The 17,033-nt window shown below is 32.0% G+C and overlaps 1 protein-coding gene across 2 annotated transcripts in view; it reads right to left on the bottom strand.

The window, feature by feature from the left end:
• LOC143049672 (kinetochore protein NDC80 homolog) overlaps positions 1-17,033 on the bottom strand; it is a 79,044-nt gene that overhangs the window by 938 nt on the left and 61,073 nt on the right. For both annotated transcript variants that reach the window (XM_076223317.1, XM_076223316.1), the window contains 6 exons: positions 13,310-13,515; positions 10,989-11,108; positions 8,690-8,779; positions 4,074-4,166; positions 2,270-2,400; positions 1,628-1,730 (listed from right to left, as the gene is read on the bottom strand). In XM_076223317.1, coding sequence (XP_076079432.1) covers positions 1,628-1,730; positions 2,270-2,400; positions 4,074-4,166; positions 8,690-8,779; positions 10,989-11,108; positions 13,310-13,515 — 743 coding nt within the window. The remainder of the gene's footprint in view (positions 1-1,627; positions 1,731-2,269; positions 2,401-4,073; positions 4,167-8,689; positions 8,780-10,988; positions 11,109-13,309; positions 13,516-17,033) is intronic.

Below are 17,033 nucleotides of genomic sequence, written 5' to 3'. Positions count from 1 at the left end.
AAAAAATCATATGGTGGTGCACTTCTTTTTTTGCTACGGCCCTTTGAAAATGCCCAATTTTGATGATTTTCCCATTTTTCATCGATCTTTACCTATTTTTGGGCTATTATAATGAAAAAAATCACAGTTCCACAATTAAACTTTTTCTCATACTTTCTATAAAGATGAAGTGGACCAATCTGAATAAATTTTACTTACAAAAACTATAGGTAGGTGTTAATATAAGAAAGTTTTATCATATTTTGAAGCTTTTTTGTGTAAAATTTACCATGCTGTCAATTTGGTATTTTTGTGATTTTTCTCAGTTTTAAGAACAAAATGCATATTATTTCAACTTTTTTTGTTATAAATGATTGGAAAAAGACATATCTAAGAAATTTGAAAAGACCAAAATGATATGGGATGTACATGATTCTTGTAAAATCATTTTTTGTATCCTCACCCATTTTCTCAAAATTTTGGCTAAAAATACTGACTTAATTGGTCTTTAAATTTGAAAACTAGATTACGCAAAACCTTTCATTGTAAATACACAATTTTTTCACAGATTTATGTTTGCTTATAATATTTTTAAAATTCATTGATATTTTCCACTTCTATCACATGTTTTGGGAATAATTCAAGAACGAGATTTCAACGAGACTGAATGAGACTGAAAAGTCAGAAGAATACATCCTTAATGAAACATAACTGGTAAAAATCTTTTGTAGATTTTATCACAAAAGTGTTGTTAAGGATGCAATGACGTGACGTCATATGGAGGAAAGGCACAATATCAATATACTCTTTTTTGCCCCAGGTAATTTTGAGGTTATTGCATATGTAATACCTAAGGTATTCATACCAAATATGTGATGAAAATAAATATACATCTATTAAAATGTACACATGATTTGTCTCTGGTTTTGGGCGGCTTTTTGTATAGTGCACTGTCAATGTCACAGTTAACTTCAGAACTTATATTTATAGATTATCGTTGATCATCTCAACGAGATTGATTTTCTTGCTTGAGTTGGTGCGGGCAAAAGCAAGAAGAATGGAGTTGAGACGATCAATGATAATCTGTTTATCGCTATTTTACCGATGACGATGTTGTCAATTTCATATTAATTTCATTAGCAATGCCACTTGCCTCCTTAGTTTCTAGCGATAATTTTCCATCTCAAGCTTGTAGCATGATATGAAATATTATCACAAAAAAAGATCTAAGGAAAAATGAACAAAATAGCAATAAATTGTTTTTATGTCAGTCTTTGTTAAAATATCCTAATTATTATCTTGAATGTCTTTTGTTACTAAGTCAAAAGGGATCAAAAACAGAACTATAAAAAAAGTCTGGGTGGCTCAACTATTTTTCTTCTGATGCTTTTAAATCTATAAACTGTTATTTTCATTTTATAGAACTGACATGATTTATTCCACATTGATCTTACAATTTCCCTTTATAAATTAAGAAATTATTAAGAAAATTACGTTCATTTTTTTTTTGCCAGGATGATTTAAAACTTGAACTTTAAATTTATCATGATGACCTTGGTGATGACAAGAAATCTACATGATAGTATCAAAAGAATTGACCAAATACTGGTCCCCCAAAACCAGTAAAGAGGGGGGAGCAAATACTAACCTGAATCTTAGTTTTATGATCAATAACTTCTTCTACTACTTTCCTCAAGAAGTCCGTTAACTGACTTTCTTCCTTCTTAATCTCCCATCTCTTTTGAGCTGCCCTGTAATCATACAGTATATATTCAAAAGCAATTTTTTCTAACAGTCAAGACACGGGCGGATCCAACAATTTTCAAAAGAGGGGATTGCCAACCTAGGATTGAAAAAAAGGGGGAGGGTGTTTCCAACAATGTTCTTTCCTATAATAAGTATATATTTTTTAACCATGTCCTTGCTTAGGTTTAGTCATAGTGGTAGTATTTCGCTTTTGTGAATTATAAATAGACTTGTATTTACAAACTGTATACTATACTGACTTAACATATTATGCTTATACGTAATAATCATATGGCGTTACAATATGTTATATTAACAATAACAGTTGCATAAATTAGTCTCTGTATTGCAGCTAATTCGTTAATAGTCTTTTTTAAATAATGGCATGAGGAAACACCAGCAGGATTAACAGCCTCAAATGCCACTATAACTAAAAATGGACATAACATATTATAACAGGGCTATTCTGAAATTTAATGTTTATGGCATATTGCAGGAAATTAGCATATATGTATTTCTTAGTAAGTTTCCAATAAAAACAAACCATTGCTCTTTTTCTAATAAAACTTTTTTAGCATCAGGTACAGATGATTTCCATTGAGTTTGAATTTCCATAATTTCTCTCTGCATTGCTTCTTCCTCTTGTATTTTTATCTGTATTTCTTGTTGGTAATTCTAAAATCAAAAACTGTTGTTAAGGTCTATGCAAAGAAAAGATGTTGGGGTAGGAGGGTTGGACAGCATATTTTTACCCAGCACCCATTATTTTTAAAATTCATTTGTCGCACTTGTATTTGCTTCCCCTCCATTTTCCCACAGAAAAAAATATAATATGGTGTCAAATCCTTATATACATTTTTTTCAGAAATAGCCCCACAGATTTTAGCTTCCTGAAGTTTGTAACCATCTGGTTTTTAAATATACTATACTTAAATAATGTTTGCAAAGCAACCATTGCATCGTAGAATCATAAGCATTTATGTCGGTTTCAATTTTCAACAATTTAATGGGTAGGGGGGATTCTTAATTTGATGTTTTAGCATGTTTAGAAGTTTGATGTTTAGTAACTTGATAGGAGCATCAAAAAATTATAAATAACAACAAAGCTAGGTATCATTAATTGGAACATTGATACATGTACTGACAAAAATAATCATTCTAGTCAGTCATGCGTAGATTTATACATGAAAATTATTAAAGGGGTATAGTTACCTCCCTTAGCCATTCAAAATTTCAAGTCAAATTTAAGTTCTTTATGATTTTCACTGGACTGCAACGCTCAAATCGAGTATCTATGGATCTTCTCTTATAAAATCATATAAATATCCATCAACAACAGTAAACATGGAAAAAATATGTTTGTCACAAAGTTGCCTGGAAATGGGCACACCTCAAATATGTTTTGTTGTAATGGCTATTTAATAACAAGAGGCTGTCACAACGACAGCAAACCGGATTTATTAATATTTATTTGTGTCCTGGCAATATCACAAGAACCATTACTGAGGAATGGTGAAAGTGAAAATCGTCAATATCAAATTTGACCTCCATTTTGTCATCAGTATCAACATATTAAAATTTGAAAAGCTTAGATTGAATGGTTCATGAGTAAATGCAACAACGTGAATGGAAACGCCATTTTAAAATCTTTCAAGAACCATAACGCCTGAACGGTAAAAGTCAATATCGTCATTATTGAACTTGACCTCCATTTTGTCATCAGTAACAACATATTAAAATTTGGGAAGCTTTGGTAGAACAGTTCATGCGTAAATGCACGGACACGACTGAAAACTCCATTTTTCAATCTTTCAAGAACCATAACTCCTGAACGGTAAAAGTCAAAATCGTCATTATTGAACTTGACCTTCATTTAATTGTCAGTAACAACATATTAAAATTTTAAAAGCTTTGGCTGAACGGTTCATGAATTAATGCACGGACAACATTTGATTGCCGCCCGCCCGACCGCCCGACTGCCCGGCCGCCCCACCGCCCGCTGTACATCCCCAAATCAATAACCGACATTTTTGTCACAAAAATCCAGTTAAAAATGTATGTGGGAGGGATAGGAAGGGAAAGGAAGAGAAATTTAATTAATGAACTTGTTTTAAGATCCATATCAACAGGACACTGAAAAATTACATGATATTCATCTTCAACAGTATTAAAACAATAAAAACAACTTCTGTTACAGTGGATATTTTGCAATGATCATTTTTATCCCTGTTATTTTATGTTAAATTCTTCCTATTTTCAAAACAAATTTCTACCAATTTTTCTAAATATTAATTTTTACCTATATTTTTTAAGTCAATTTTTACATATTTTGCAATATTATATCCTACCTGTTTTTTAATGTTAATTTCCTCATCTATCAGTTTGATTTTTTTCTCTACAGAATCGACTTCAGCTTGACACTCTGCTACATATTCCGTTAACTGGAAAATAAACAGTAATCAAAGAGCTGAAAGCTCTGAAGAAAAATGACGCCACTGTCTCTAATATTGGGATAGTTTTTATGCAAGTCTTGATTTTCACATACCGTAATTAGTTTAACAATGCAACATGTCTCGTAAGCATATAATTGATATTCGTATATGTGTGTGTGTGAAGTGAAGGTGCCAACTGGCTGGGTTTTTTTTAAGACAAATGAATAGGTCAAGACTACCTGAATTGTACAAATAAATACCGTAGAAAGGCTTCTATATTTCTCACTGGTACATAGGCTGAATCCGGGTCCGTTCGCGCCCATTCACGTTTGCGCCAACTCATGTTCGCCCCCTTTCACTTTCACACCCTACATGTTCGTAACTAATCTTAATTGGTTTTGTGTTTAATAACTCTGTAAGCAAGTGTTTTCTTATAAGTATAATTGTTGTCATTGTCTCAAAATAAAGTGAGACAGCATTTTTTTTTTGTGTTGAATAAATCTTAATCATGTTTTGGATAGCGTATTGTTAAAGATAATAATAATCCTTTCTAAATAAAGTGGTATTTTGTCAACGTTTTATTTAGCGTTGAATAACTCTTAATCATGTTTTGGTCAGTGTATTGCTATACTTTGTTTCATTGATCTCTTTCATAATGAAGTGAGATTCTGACTAATTTTTTTTCTGTGTGTTTAATTTTATCATGTTTTGGTTATAATAGTGGATTGCTATATTTTGGTTCCTATATTTTATTGTTTCAGATCAAAGGGCTTAAAAACAATTATCTTTTGTGTTTTCCTTTAAAATCTTCAATGTTTTACTCATACCAAGCTATAAATACATTCAGTATTTACACCAAAGCAATTTAAAACAACAATCATGATTTTCCAATTATTCAACTTGAATTTGAATTAAAATTGGGCGCGAATGAGTAGAGTGCGAACAGACCTTGGGTGTGAACGTGCGAGGTGCGAAAGTGTATTGGGCGCAAACAGACCTGATACCACATAGTCTGAACCCCCTTCTCCCACAAAATATGAAGTAAATTAAAAACAAATTGTTCAGAGAACAATTGAAGTCTTTCCACTAGAAAAGATCTATTTTTATATTGAAATATGAAAAATCAGTTTAAAATGTTAGTTTCTTATGGCTTTATGACGTCCTATTAACCTATGACCTTGACCTCAATTTCAAGGTCACAAACCATGGACCTTGAATCAAAATATCCTAGGTCTTTAATATGTTTGGTTAATGAGTACTACCACTTGACGCGTAATTTTAAATGTAAGATGGACAAAAACTCCCTTTTATTGTATGCGCAGCCTTTCAACCAAAATATACAAGTAAGGACATGTAAAATTATTTGTCAAAATGTCATACGGTATTTGAAAAGAAGTGAAAATAAGCCAAAATCAAAATTTATAATATGACCTTGACCTTTGACATTGACCTCATTTTCATTTTAAGTACCAATGACCTCATGAAGACCCTAGGTCTCTATCAGTTATGGTTTACCAGTTGAAAATGCATATCGCTTGAATCAAATGAAAAAGGGGGAATAACTCTCATATGGAGTCCCCATAGAGCTATGGTTCAAACGAATATTCTTATCCTTAATATATGTAACGAGCAATTTGGTAAAATAAAATCTTTTACGGTTACGAAGGAGAGGTGGCCACAAGAAAAACAGTATTTGGGGAGATAACTCTTACAACGTAATGTATTTTGTTATAATTACATTTGATATATGTTTCATTATAATACTTTATTCTGATTGGCTAACTGCACATCACATGTTATTCCTCAAGCAATTGCATCACTCAATAAAACTTTTCATTCATGATAACACGTGGTCCCACAATAAAGTGCACAGATGAATTGAATAAAAAAGTTATAAAATTCGTGTTTTCATGATCCTAGCTAAAAAAAGTAATTATAAGTATTGAATGTTTCTTTTTGTAACCTCATAGGGTTGCAAAAGCATTGACCGTTTGCACATTTTTAGAATGAAGCGCTTACGCTTAGGCGCTTCATACAAAAAGTACTTCGGTCAACGCTTTTACATCTCAATGAATTTACAAAAAAAAAGCATTCAATACTTAAATGCAGTTGTAAATTTTTAAAGCAAAAAGAGTTAATACTAACTTTCACTTTTTTGGATGTTCATGTACATTTTGTATGTATTTATTTTTCTCAACTACATGAATTTTTTGGTGTATTTTTAATGATATATATGAGTAGTCAAAATAATTATTACGTCTGGCAAGGCTTTTTAAATTTTATTCTGGGACACCTTCCTATGACCACAAGGCTATGTTAATTTTTTTCTGGGACGCCTTCTTAGAAAGCCTTCCTACGAACGTCTTAGGAAGGCGTCCCAGAAAAAAATAAAATAGCCTTGTCAGACGTCATTATTATTTGGACTAATACATGAGATATTGGATATTTTTATGCATTATTTAACCAGTTGAGTCTTTTACAGGATTGTTTGTTTAATGCTGTTTAAACATTACTGAAAAAAAACACCTTAAATTTGCTAATTATTTGGCATGAAAGTTTGATTTATTGAAAGGGACTCATAGTTTTCCATTTAATTTTAATAATTGTCTAATGGTTAAAACAATAGCTTCGTTGTTTACTTTTATACACAACAACATATTCACTTTGGTTTCGTTGTTTACCTAATATTCACTATGTACTTGGTAACAGTTATTAATTAATTGAATAGAAAATATTATAATAAATATTATTGGAAGCCGAATTGACGTCAAATAGGTGCCGATTTGACTAGATGCCAATTTAACCAGGTGCCGACTTGACTTGTACGTTTCAATTCCTCTGCGATCGTTTGCGGTATTTTCTTGAGAAAACAAATTTTCCATCATCAAAGAGAAGGAGAAACTGCTTGAAATGATTCCCGAACGCTTCGTGATTGTTAAAATAAGTTTAATTCACTCAAAAAACAATTTTAAAACTTGCGATGTTTAATTCTGTATTCTGTTTAAACAGGAAGTTTCAAAAGCACGTGTAAAAGAAGAAATTAACCGGTGAAAGTGGAAATCCGTACATAACATATATCACTATAGTACGACTTTTAAAGCAAAACAGTTTCATCCTTTTGTAAAACAGTCTTTAATATACCTATCACATTAATGTTTGAAGGGTCTTAAGCTTATTCAAACCATATAAGTCGGTATGAAACACCAAAACGGAATGATAATAACCGATTACGTTTTGTAGTTTACAAAATTCTGGACTGGTTCCTGTCAAACTACAACACTTTGTTCGACTGTAGTGGAATACAAACAGAAACCAGTTAGTTTGTAAACTGGTTCCTGGCTGATTACTACACAATGCTCATGCATAATGATAAGGAACACAAGCACATTCCAGTTTGTATTGAAATTAGTAAATACGAAACCAAGCGCGGTAGGCAGAGAAATCAGGTCGGCAGTTATGGAACAATGACTGCGTCATTTTCCAAAAATCAAGGCATGGGTTTAAAGTATTATGAAATGAGTGTTAGTGTTGTATGAAGTCATGTAATAAAAAAAAAAAGTTCTTTGTCTGCAAGATTGTAATTTCTACCTTCTGGGTCTATTTCCCAAACATTGAAAATATCCGATTGTGCATGGTTTTGAACAAAATTTTCTGAATATTCTTATCCTACTTGCCAATATATATATAGATTCTTACATTGATACCAGTGGATTATCGGATTTATCCAATCTTGATAGTTAAATTATCAAGTTTAAAGTCCGACCGCCTGGGTGAGGACTTTAAAATTTATAATTTAACTATTGAGATTGGATAAATCCGATAATCCTCCAGTAACTATGTAAGAATCTGTTTCTCTAATGATTAAAAAATACATTTTCTTTTTTTGTTAACCGAAAATCCTGTTAGCATATTTTGATTCAGAAGCTAAAAAGGTCATGACCCTTAAAATCATCCAATGATCTTTTGAGATCACCAGCAACCACACGTTGATTAAATTTTTTTATACAATGGCTTCGGAAAGGAATAAATTTCCATAGAATTAGAGAAATTCTTATATCCAATATTCAATTACACGATAAAATTAGCATTTAACACAAAAGAAAGAGTTTGGTGTTTTAAAATGATATTACAATAGCCAATATATCTGTTTAGCCGATATCAGATTAGGTGGAGTCTACTGTACCTTAAATTAGAATAGAGCAAAGCAGTCCACAGCTTTTTAGAAAGTTGAGACTTGTTGAGGTCATTTTCAAATTGTTAACAAAACTGTTAGTGAAATACAAATAACTATGTCTTCCTTTCTTTGAATGTACAGCAAACATGTTTATAAAGGTCACAGGTCCAGAGGAAACTAACCCTTAAAGTGAGGTGACCTTGGCATTGAGATCCAAAAAGGCAAAAGTATCACAAAAAGATAAGAAGATGGTGACCTGACCAGACTGTTTTTTCTCAATAGAGATGCCATTTATAGACAGGTTTGACTGTACTAATTTGAATAATGATTTGAAATGATATGACCATAATGTACTAACCTGCTCTAGAGAATCAAGATTGGTTATTTTTTCTGACGTTTTCTTTATGATGAAATCCTGACACTGTTTACTACATTTGACAACAGAAGGCTGAAATAAAGTCATGATTTTTAAGTCTTATCATGTTCAAATAATATTATACATTTCAACTTATATTACAGAATAAGACGGATCTCCAAATTTGTCTTAGGCCAAATAAAAAAGTATGTGTGGTTCCAGTTACGTCTGAACAAAAGTTAGGGTAGGTAGGTAGGGATTTTTTTTTTTTTTTTTACTTTTTTTTACATTGAGTCTATGAAAGCAACATTCTGATTAACAGTGCTTAATGAAAAATGACAATAAAATCTTTAGGGTAGGCTAACTTTAAGACGAAAAAGTAGGGACGGTAGGGTTACTGGAACCACACATATATTTTTATTTGGCCTTACCATTAGAAACACAACAGGTTGCATTCGTGAAGCAGGATCTGTTTTATTTACAGTCTGGAGCACATGAGATCCTTTTCAGTTTACAGTCTGGAGCACATGAGATCATTTTCAGTTTACAGTCTGGAGCACATGAGATCATTTTCAAAGTTTGTTTGGGTTCAAATTTTTAAGTCTTTTGTTTTCTATGAAGTGTTCTGTAGACATGGTTGTTTTCATTTTCCTCCTTTTTTGTATATCTTGTATATATTTTTTTTAGTTTTTAAAGTCCCCTTGGTATATGCTGTCTCTTTTGCTTTGGATATATCTTTACCTTGTCATATTTGTGTTTTAAACAAATGTTAAATTTGCCTTGAAGACAACCTGTTTGATGTTTTGGGTTTCTTTAAATACATTTTTTGTTTGTTAGTTTCATAATCTGTAGATGAGAATTGCTGTCTGCAACAAGAATGTGTCCGTAGGGCCACTGTTTTTTACTTTGTTGGTTTACAGATATTCCCCATATAAAAGTCAGGTTGGTCAGTCGGGAAAAAAAAGAAAAAAAAACATCTTTCAAGACAGAAAAATATGCAAAATAAATATATATTTTACCTTTCTAACAATATGTCTGTTATGCTATTTTGTCATAATTTCTTGAATTTTAGTTCGATAAAATATTATTGCTCAGCTGTCATAAACATCGCATGACATTGTCTAATAATATCCAGTTAAAAAAGGGGGTGCAGGGACAAAGATGAAATTAAATCGTCACTTCAAAAACAAGTAAAACAGATTCGTGTAGCTCTTAATCAATTCCAGAAAACTTGGTGAATAATGATCTCCATCATGAAAAAATGATTTAGAAAAAAATGTAAAAATGTCGTACGAAAATAAGTTTGAACACACGTGTCAAAAAACGTAATAGACTCGTCCACTGGAGAAACGAGAATATCGGGTAAATCTGTAGTCATGCATTCCCGTTTTTTATCCAAATGGCCGATTTTTTTTTTTATTATCTATCAAACAAGAAAATTCCAAATGATTTGTTAATGTTCTATACTTTTACTTGATGTATTCCACCTGTCCAAATTTGGACAAGTCTATTTCTATGAGATGATGCAGTCTCTGATGAACGGACTGATGACAAATAAGGGAAACGAACTAATTGTGTAATTGGTCTTAAACACAGGTTTCGTTCTGCAAAACGATTTGCGCAAACGACATTTCAAGGTCAGTTATAATTGATTTGTCTATTTTTAGAAACGTAAACTGGAAGTTCGATTTTTTTCACAAGAGAAAGTGTTATCAATTTTGTTAATGATTAATGCATTTCATTTTATAAAAAAGATAAACTTATTTTTTTTTCAAGGATAATGCATTTGTTAAGGTTGGTGGGAATAAAAAAGCATGAAAAGTAAATTTTATTTTTATTCTGAACATCGGCAAAATCGGGTCGGCGGATCCGTAAACCAACAAATAAAAAAACCTTGGCCTAGTCTATGGATGCCTCACTTGCACTATCATTTTCTATGCTTAGTGGACTGTGAAATTGGGGTCAAACTCTAATTTGGCATCAAAATTAGAGAGATCATATCATAAGGAACATGTATACTAGGTATCAAGTTGATGGACTTTCTACTTCATCAACAACTACATTGACCAAAAACTTTAACCTGAAGTGGAACAGATGGATGAAAGGACACACAGACCTAACAAAAAATAATGCCACTAAGAGGAGCATAAAAAGATTAGAAATAGCAACATTCAAATCCATGATATACACATACTGTAAAATCTAAAATTACAGCGACAACACAATCTGTAAAATTTTTAAATCTCACAACCTCAGTGTTAAGATGATGTTATAATCACTGAAATTTTCCCACCAATCTTACCTTGATTACATCTCTGAGTCTTTCCAAAGCACTGGCATCCAAGAAGCCAATCTGAAAGTCCACATCTGATGACTTTAACTGCTGGGCTAGTTTATTGTACTGTAGTAAGCTCTGTTCAAACTGAAATTATACACATATAAAATTTAAAGTACAACTCCAACAACTCCATACAAGATTCAGACAAATGAATTTAAATAATTGGTTAATGGCGTTTAATGTAATTTTCATATTTTGTATGTACCATCAGCTAACATATATTGACAGGACTTGATTTTACTGAATATGATATTTTATTTAAAATGATGTCTGATTCTTATGAATAGAGAAGACTTTTCATAGGAAAAATTATATGAAAGCTTAGTTTGGACATTTTTATAGCAATTCAAAATTACAACAGTTCACCTTTTGCATGGTAATGACTATAATAATATGCCTACACAAACTGTTCGACTGATTTTGTCACATCAACATTGAAATGGACAAAGATCATTTAGGATTGTAAGTATGTTTTATTTTATCACCTGGCACTTTCACATTTTGACTGAATAATTTGTTCAAAATTCAGACCAGTTGAACAGTTTGGTTTAATAAAACAAATTGCAATTTGGTCAGAATTTTAAATGAGTTGCAATTGGTGGAGAGCAACACACTAACAGTCAAGCCACTGTAAAACTTATTTTCACAAAAATAGTATTGAATAGGAAGTTATTAAGAGATGAATCTGAAAACGCATCACCATACCTGCCAACTTTTTAAAATGCCAATGGGGGTTTTACATGAGAGATGGTTCTTGTAGTCCTACAAAACCTTCAAGGGGGCCTTCAAATATATTCTAATGTGGTTTTTTGGTTTCTTCATGCTTTAACAAGCTCATAGCCATTGTTAAATCAATTGTTTTCTTTAAAATAGTGGACAAATTTGCTCTTATAAAATTTCCACTGGGGAGCCTCCATGGGGGAAATCCCCTGCAAATAGTGACAGTTGGCAGGTATGCATCACACGGTATAACTGACTTATATAAACCCTAAAACCAAATTTCAGAAATGCTTGTAATGTGGTTTCTGAGAAAGATGCGATGAAAATATTCATGGGATGGACGAACCAAGGTAAAACAGTATACCCCACTTTTTTAAAGCAGGGTATAATAAAATACATACAAATTTTGCTCATAAAAAAGCTAGCTATATAAAAATCACACCCTATAAACGGAGTATCTATTACCAAGAAAGACAACTCAATGAAAACTGATGTAAAAAGAAATACAATAAATCAAGTGTTCTCATAAAATATATCATGCCACATCCTGCAACCAATACCACAGGGACGTTCAAACTTATTTGTTCAAAATAAACTGACAAGGCTATGGCTAAAAAACAAAACAGACCAAAAGACTAACAACAGTACACAAAACACAAGACATAGACAATAACTGTTTAGTGTCTTTAAATATCAGCTGTATTTGTACGAGGCTAGGAAACAAGGTGTATGCGAGCTTTTAGCGAGCTACTACACCTGTTTCGAGCCGAGTACAAATACAGCTGATATTGAAAGACACTAAACAGTTATTGTCTTTATCCTGCAATTAATTCTGTATATTGTTTGTGTTTTGAAAGACACAAAAACTAACATATTTAGCATTTATTTTTGATTTGCAATCCCATGAGGCCCGCGTAGTAATATCAAAATCACACATTACGCTGAAGACAGGTTCACCAAAAAAGAATGGTCAACAATAATACATCGCTCAAGGTGAATAATTATCTATTTTAACATAACTACTAATTTCAACAGTAAAAACAAATAACAAAACATTGTCAAATTTGAAACAGAAGTGTACAAGTTGTCCTACGCTTCAGACTTGACATTTACTAAACATGCATGCTGAAATTGATTTTGTAACACATCATACACATTCATGTTTTGAAATCGACAATTGTCATCGTCATTGGAATGAAACTGGAATACACATTCTGAGGTCACACAAGTTCAAACAATACTCAGTCCGGCAGTGGGCGGAGCTTTAAAGCGATATCTGTATAGTATACAGATACAGCATAGCGATATCTGTAGGGCTGTATCTGTATAGTAGGACACCCAATTGCAGGATAAAGAAAAATAACCCCACCAAAAATCAGGGGTGATCTCAATTTCTGTCATGTTGCTCATGCTAGTTCAAATCCAGTGGATTGATAGACTAGTGAAGTAAATTGTTAACAGCAATATATTGTTGAATAATAAAAAAAAATAATCCAGTGTTAAGTCTAATACAGTAGGTCACATTCAGTGAAAAGGGGGCATAACTTTTGACAAAGATTCTTCACCTTTTCTCTCTCCTTAGAAAGTTTCATCTCCACACTCCAGATGTCCTGGTCTACATTAGCCCCTCTGTTCTCCATCTCATCAATCTGACGTTTTAATTCCATGCCGCTAGCCTTGATTCTATCAATATCGGCAGAACTAAACTCTTGAGTCTCGTAAATTGACTTCATTCTCTGTAGCTGGTGCAAACATTCATCATATTCTGCAGCTGTAATGAGAAATATATTTCACTACATATTCTATGAAAATGAAATAACTCAGAAATGATTGCTCGCATTTATTATTGCGATTTTATCATTTGAGACTTAAATGCATTTATTTAACTATATATGCAATTTTAATGTTTGCCATATTGAGAAAAATCCTAATTAATTAATTTATTAAAATTCAACATGCAAGTTTAAATTATTGTGATTATAACCCTGTTGATTTTTCTCGTGATAATAAACACATAGAAATAATTTGTGAATTTACAGTAAGTTCTAATTAGGGGTTAGGGTCACTTTTCTTCTCTATCAGGCAAGAAATCATGTGTTTCTCATGTCCCTTGATAAATGATGCTTATAAAATTGTATGTCTGGTTTCATTCCTTTAATTGCACATAAAGAGAAGTTATGACACTAAAATCCAATACAATTTCAATTATCTCATATTTAAAAATAGAATTATGTACTTTGATAAAAAGAATGCTTGTTTGGTGAACAACTCCATCTTTTCATAAGTAAGAATACAGACATGGAATGCAACTAAATTCAGTTAAATGACAAAATAATGCAAAATCTAAACAATTTGAACTGTACATGCTATATATGTATAATTTCAAGTAAGTGACCTGTGTGTATGTGTATCATTCTTGGCAAGTTACCGTTATTTGTGTATAATTCTACCATTAAATTTTCTATATATATATATGTTACAATACTCATGTTATTAATTCATAGAAAAACTGTCTAAACAAGAGTGCACACGCTGAAATGTCTCGCCTTCTATACTAATCATTGATATTATGTTGATAGTCCTAGGTATAAAGCTAAGCTTTATTACAACTGTCACATAAACTTAACATTAACCAAGATAACTAAAACCAAAAGACCAATGAACCTTGAAAATGAGGTCAAGGTCAGATGAAACATGCCAGGCAGACATGTACAGCTAACAATGCTTCTATACAACATATATAGTTGACCCATTACTTATAGTTTAAGAAAAATAGACCAAAACACAAAAAGTTAACATTGTGCAATGAACCGTGAAAATGAGGTCAGGGTCAAATAAAACCTGCGTGACTGACATAAAGATCATAATATATTTCCATACACCAAATATAGTTGACCTATGGCATATAGTATTAGATAAAAAGCCCAAAACTCAAAAACTTAACTTTGACCACTGAACCATGAAAATGAGGTCAGGGTCACATGACATCTGCCCGCTAGATATGTACACCTTACAATCATTCCATACAACAAATATAGTAGACCTATTGCATATGGTATGAGAAAAACAGACCAAAACACAAAAATTTAACTATAACCACTGAACCATGAAAATGAGGTCAAGGTCAGATGACACCTGCCAGTTGGACATGTACACCTTACAGTCCTTCCATACACCGAATATACTAGCCCTATTGCTTATAGTATCTGAGATATGGACTTGACCACCAAAACTTAACCTTGTTCACTGATCCATGAAATGAGGTCGAGGTCAAGTGAAAACTGTCTGACAGACATGAGGACCTTGCAAGGTACGCACATATCAAATATAGTTATCCTATTACTTATAATAAGAGAGAATTCAACATTACAAAAAAATTTGAACTTTTTTTTCAAGTGGTCACTGAACCATGAAAATGAGGTCAAGGACATTGGACATGTGACTGACGGAAACTTCGTAACATGAAGCATCTATATACAAAGTATGAAGTATCCAGGTCTTCTACCTTCTAAAATATAAAGCTTTTAAGAAGTGAGCTAACGCCGCCGCCGGATCACTATCCCTATGTCGAGCTTTCTGCAACAAAAGTTGCAGGCTCGACAAAAACTATTTACAGGTGCCACATGTGGAACAGGGTCTGCTTACCCTTCCAGAGCACCTGTGATCACCCCCCAGTTTGTGTTGGGGTTTGTGTTGCCTGTGTCGATCAGTCTTTATATTTTGAATGTTGTGTTTTGTGGATTCATTTATTTTCGTGGATATCAATTTTCGTGGATTGCTGAAAACTTGCATATTCATGGATATTGGATTTCCTTGTTTTGCCAATCTCTGTATCAATTCAAAATATTTTATTGTTCAAATATCAAATGTACATTTAAACAAAGGGATTGGACAAAAGGCAGTGCCTATACAAATCCTTTCCCATACAAGATGGATTGAATAACATGCATGATAGTATATAATTTTCTGATAAGTTAATAGATCATACGTTGTTGCAGTGAGTCAGGGGAGGCAATTCCCCCACTTCTTGAAGTATTTTATTGTGTATACGTATATATATAAATAACTATGTTAACAAAGTCAAAGCAAGACCTACTGAAGGTGGTGTCGAATTTTATACCACATTAATAAGTGTTGGTTAGGAATCAAGTAGATCATTAAGTGATTTTTTACTCGAATTCACAAACTCACTGCAACAAAGTTGTTCTATTTATATGAATAACAAGAATTGATTGGCCCTTTTTTGCAATACATAATTAATTTAGTGTACCATCTTATTACATGACAATTAATTTCTTGATTTTTGAAAATATAATTACTAATACAAAAAATAAAATAAAATATATATAAATTTATTTGCAAAAAGATGCTAAACACAATTGGTTGTTTTTTGTGTGTTAAAAGTTAGGTTTGTCTTTAATTAAGACTAAAGAGTGGTACACTGTGGTTATAAGCCGATTTCTAAACAGTATAGTATCATATGAAATATTATAAAAATCTTCCAGTTTCATGAATATATTGTTGTACATATGTAAATATGTCTGTGTTTTCATCAACATTAAAGTCTGAGCAACCCTGTAGTAGGACATCAAGATTGACATTATTAAAGTTACTCATTTTTCGAAAGAGCTCATATCTCTGATAAATGTAAAATGGACAAACATAAAAGAAATGAAAATCTCTGTATACAAAGCCTATTGAAAAGATGATATTTGTTGAACATTTGGTTTCGTGGTTCGACTGTATTCACGAAAATTGGTATCAACGAATTACCGGTATAATGAATTCACAGTACTATGGTTATTCTGCATGTCCTATTCTTTCTTTGCAATGGCGTTATCAGATCAAGCCAAGTTACCTGTATTTGTGAATAGTTCTAGCCCAGTAATTAATGTATAATTTAAGTCTAACTACCTGTATTTGTGAATAGTTCTAGCCCAGTAATTAATGTATAATTTAAGTCTAACTACCTGTATTTGTGAATAGTTCTAGCCCAGTAATTAATGTATAATTTAATTCTAACTACCTGTATTTGTGAATAGTTCTAGCCCAGTAATTAATGTATAATTTAAGTCTAAATACCTGTATTTGTGAATAGTTCTAGCCCAGTTATTAATGTACAATTTAAGTCTAAATACCTGTATTTGTGAATAGTTCTAGCCCAGTAATTAATGTATAATTTAAGTCTAAATACCTGTATTTGTGAATAGTTCTAGCCCAGTAATTAATGAATAATTTAAGTCTAAATACCCGTATTTATGAATAGTTCTAGCCCAGTAATTAATGTAT

Source organism: Mytilus galloprovincialis, chromosome 10, assembly GCF_965363235.1.
Source record: "Mytilus galloprovincialis chromosome 10, xbMytGall1.hap1.1, whole genome shotgun sequence".
NCBI classification, from domain to species: domain Eukaryota; kingdom Metazoa; phylum Mollusca; class Bivalvia; order Mytilida; family Mytilidae; genus Mytilus; species Mytilus galloprovincialis.
The sequence above is the reverse complement of the archived record's forward strand: the minus strand, read 5'-3'. Positions and strand labels throughout refer to the sequence as shown.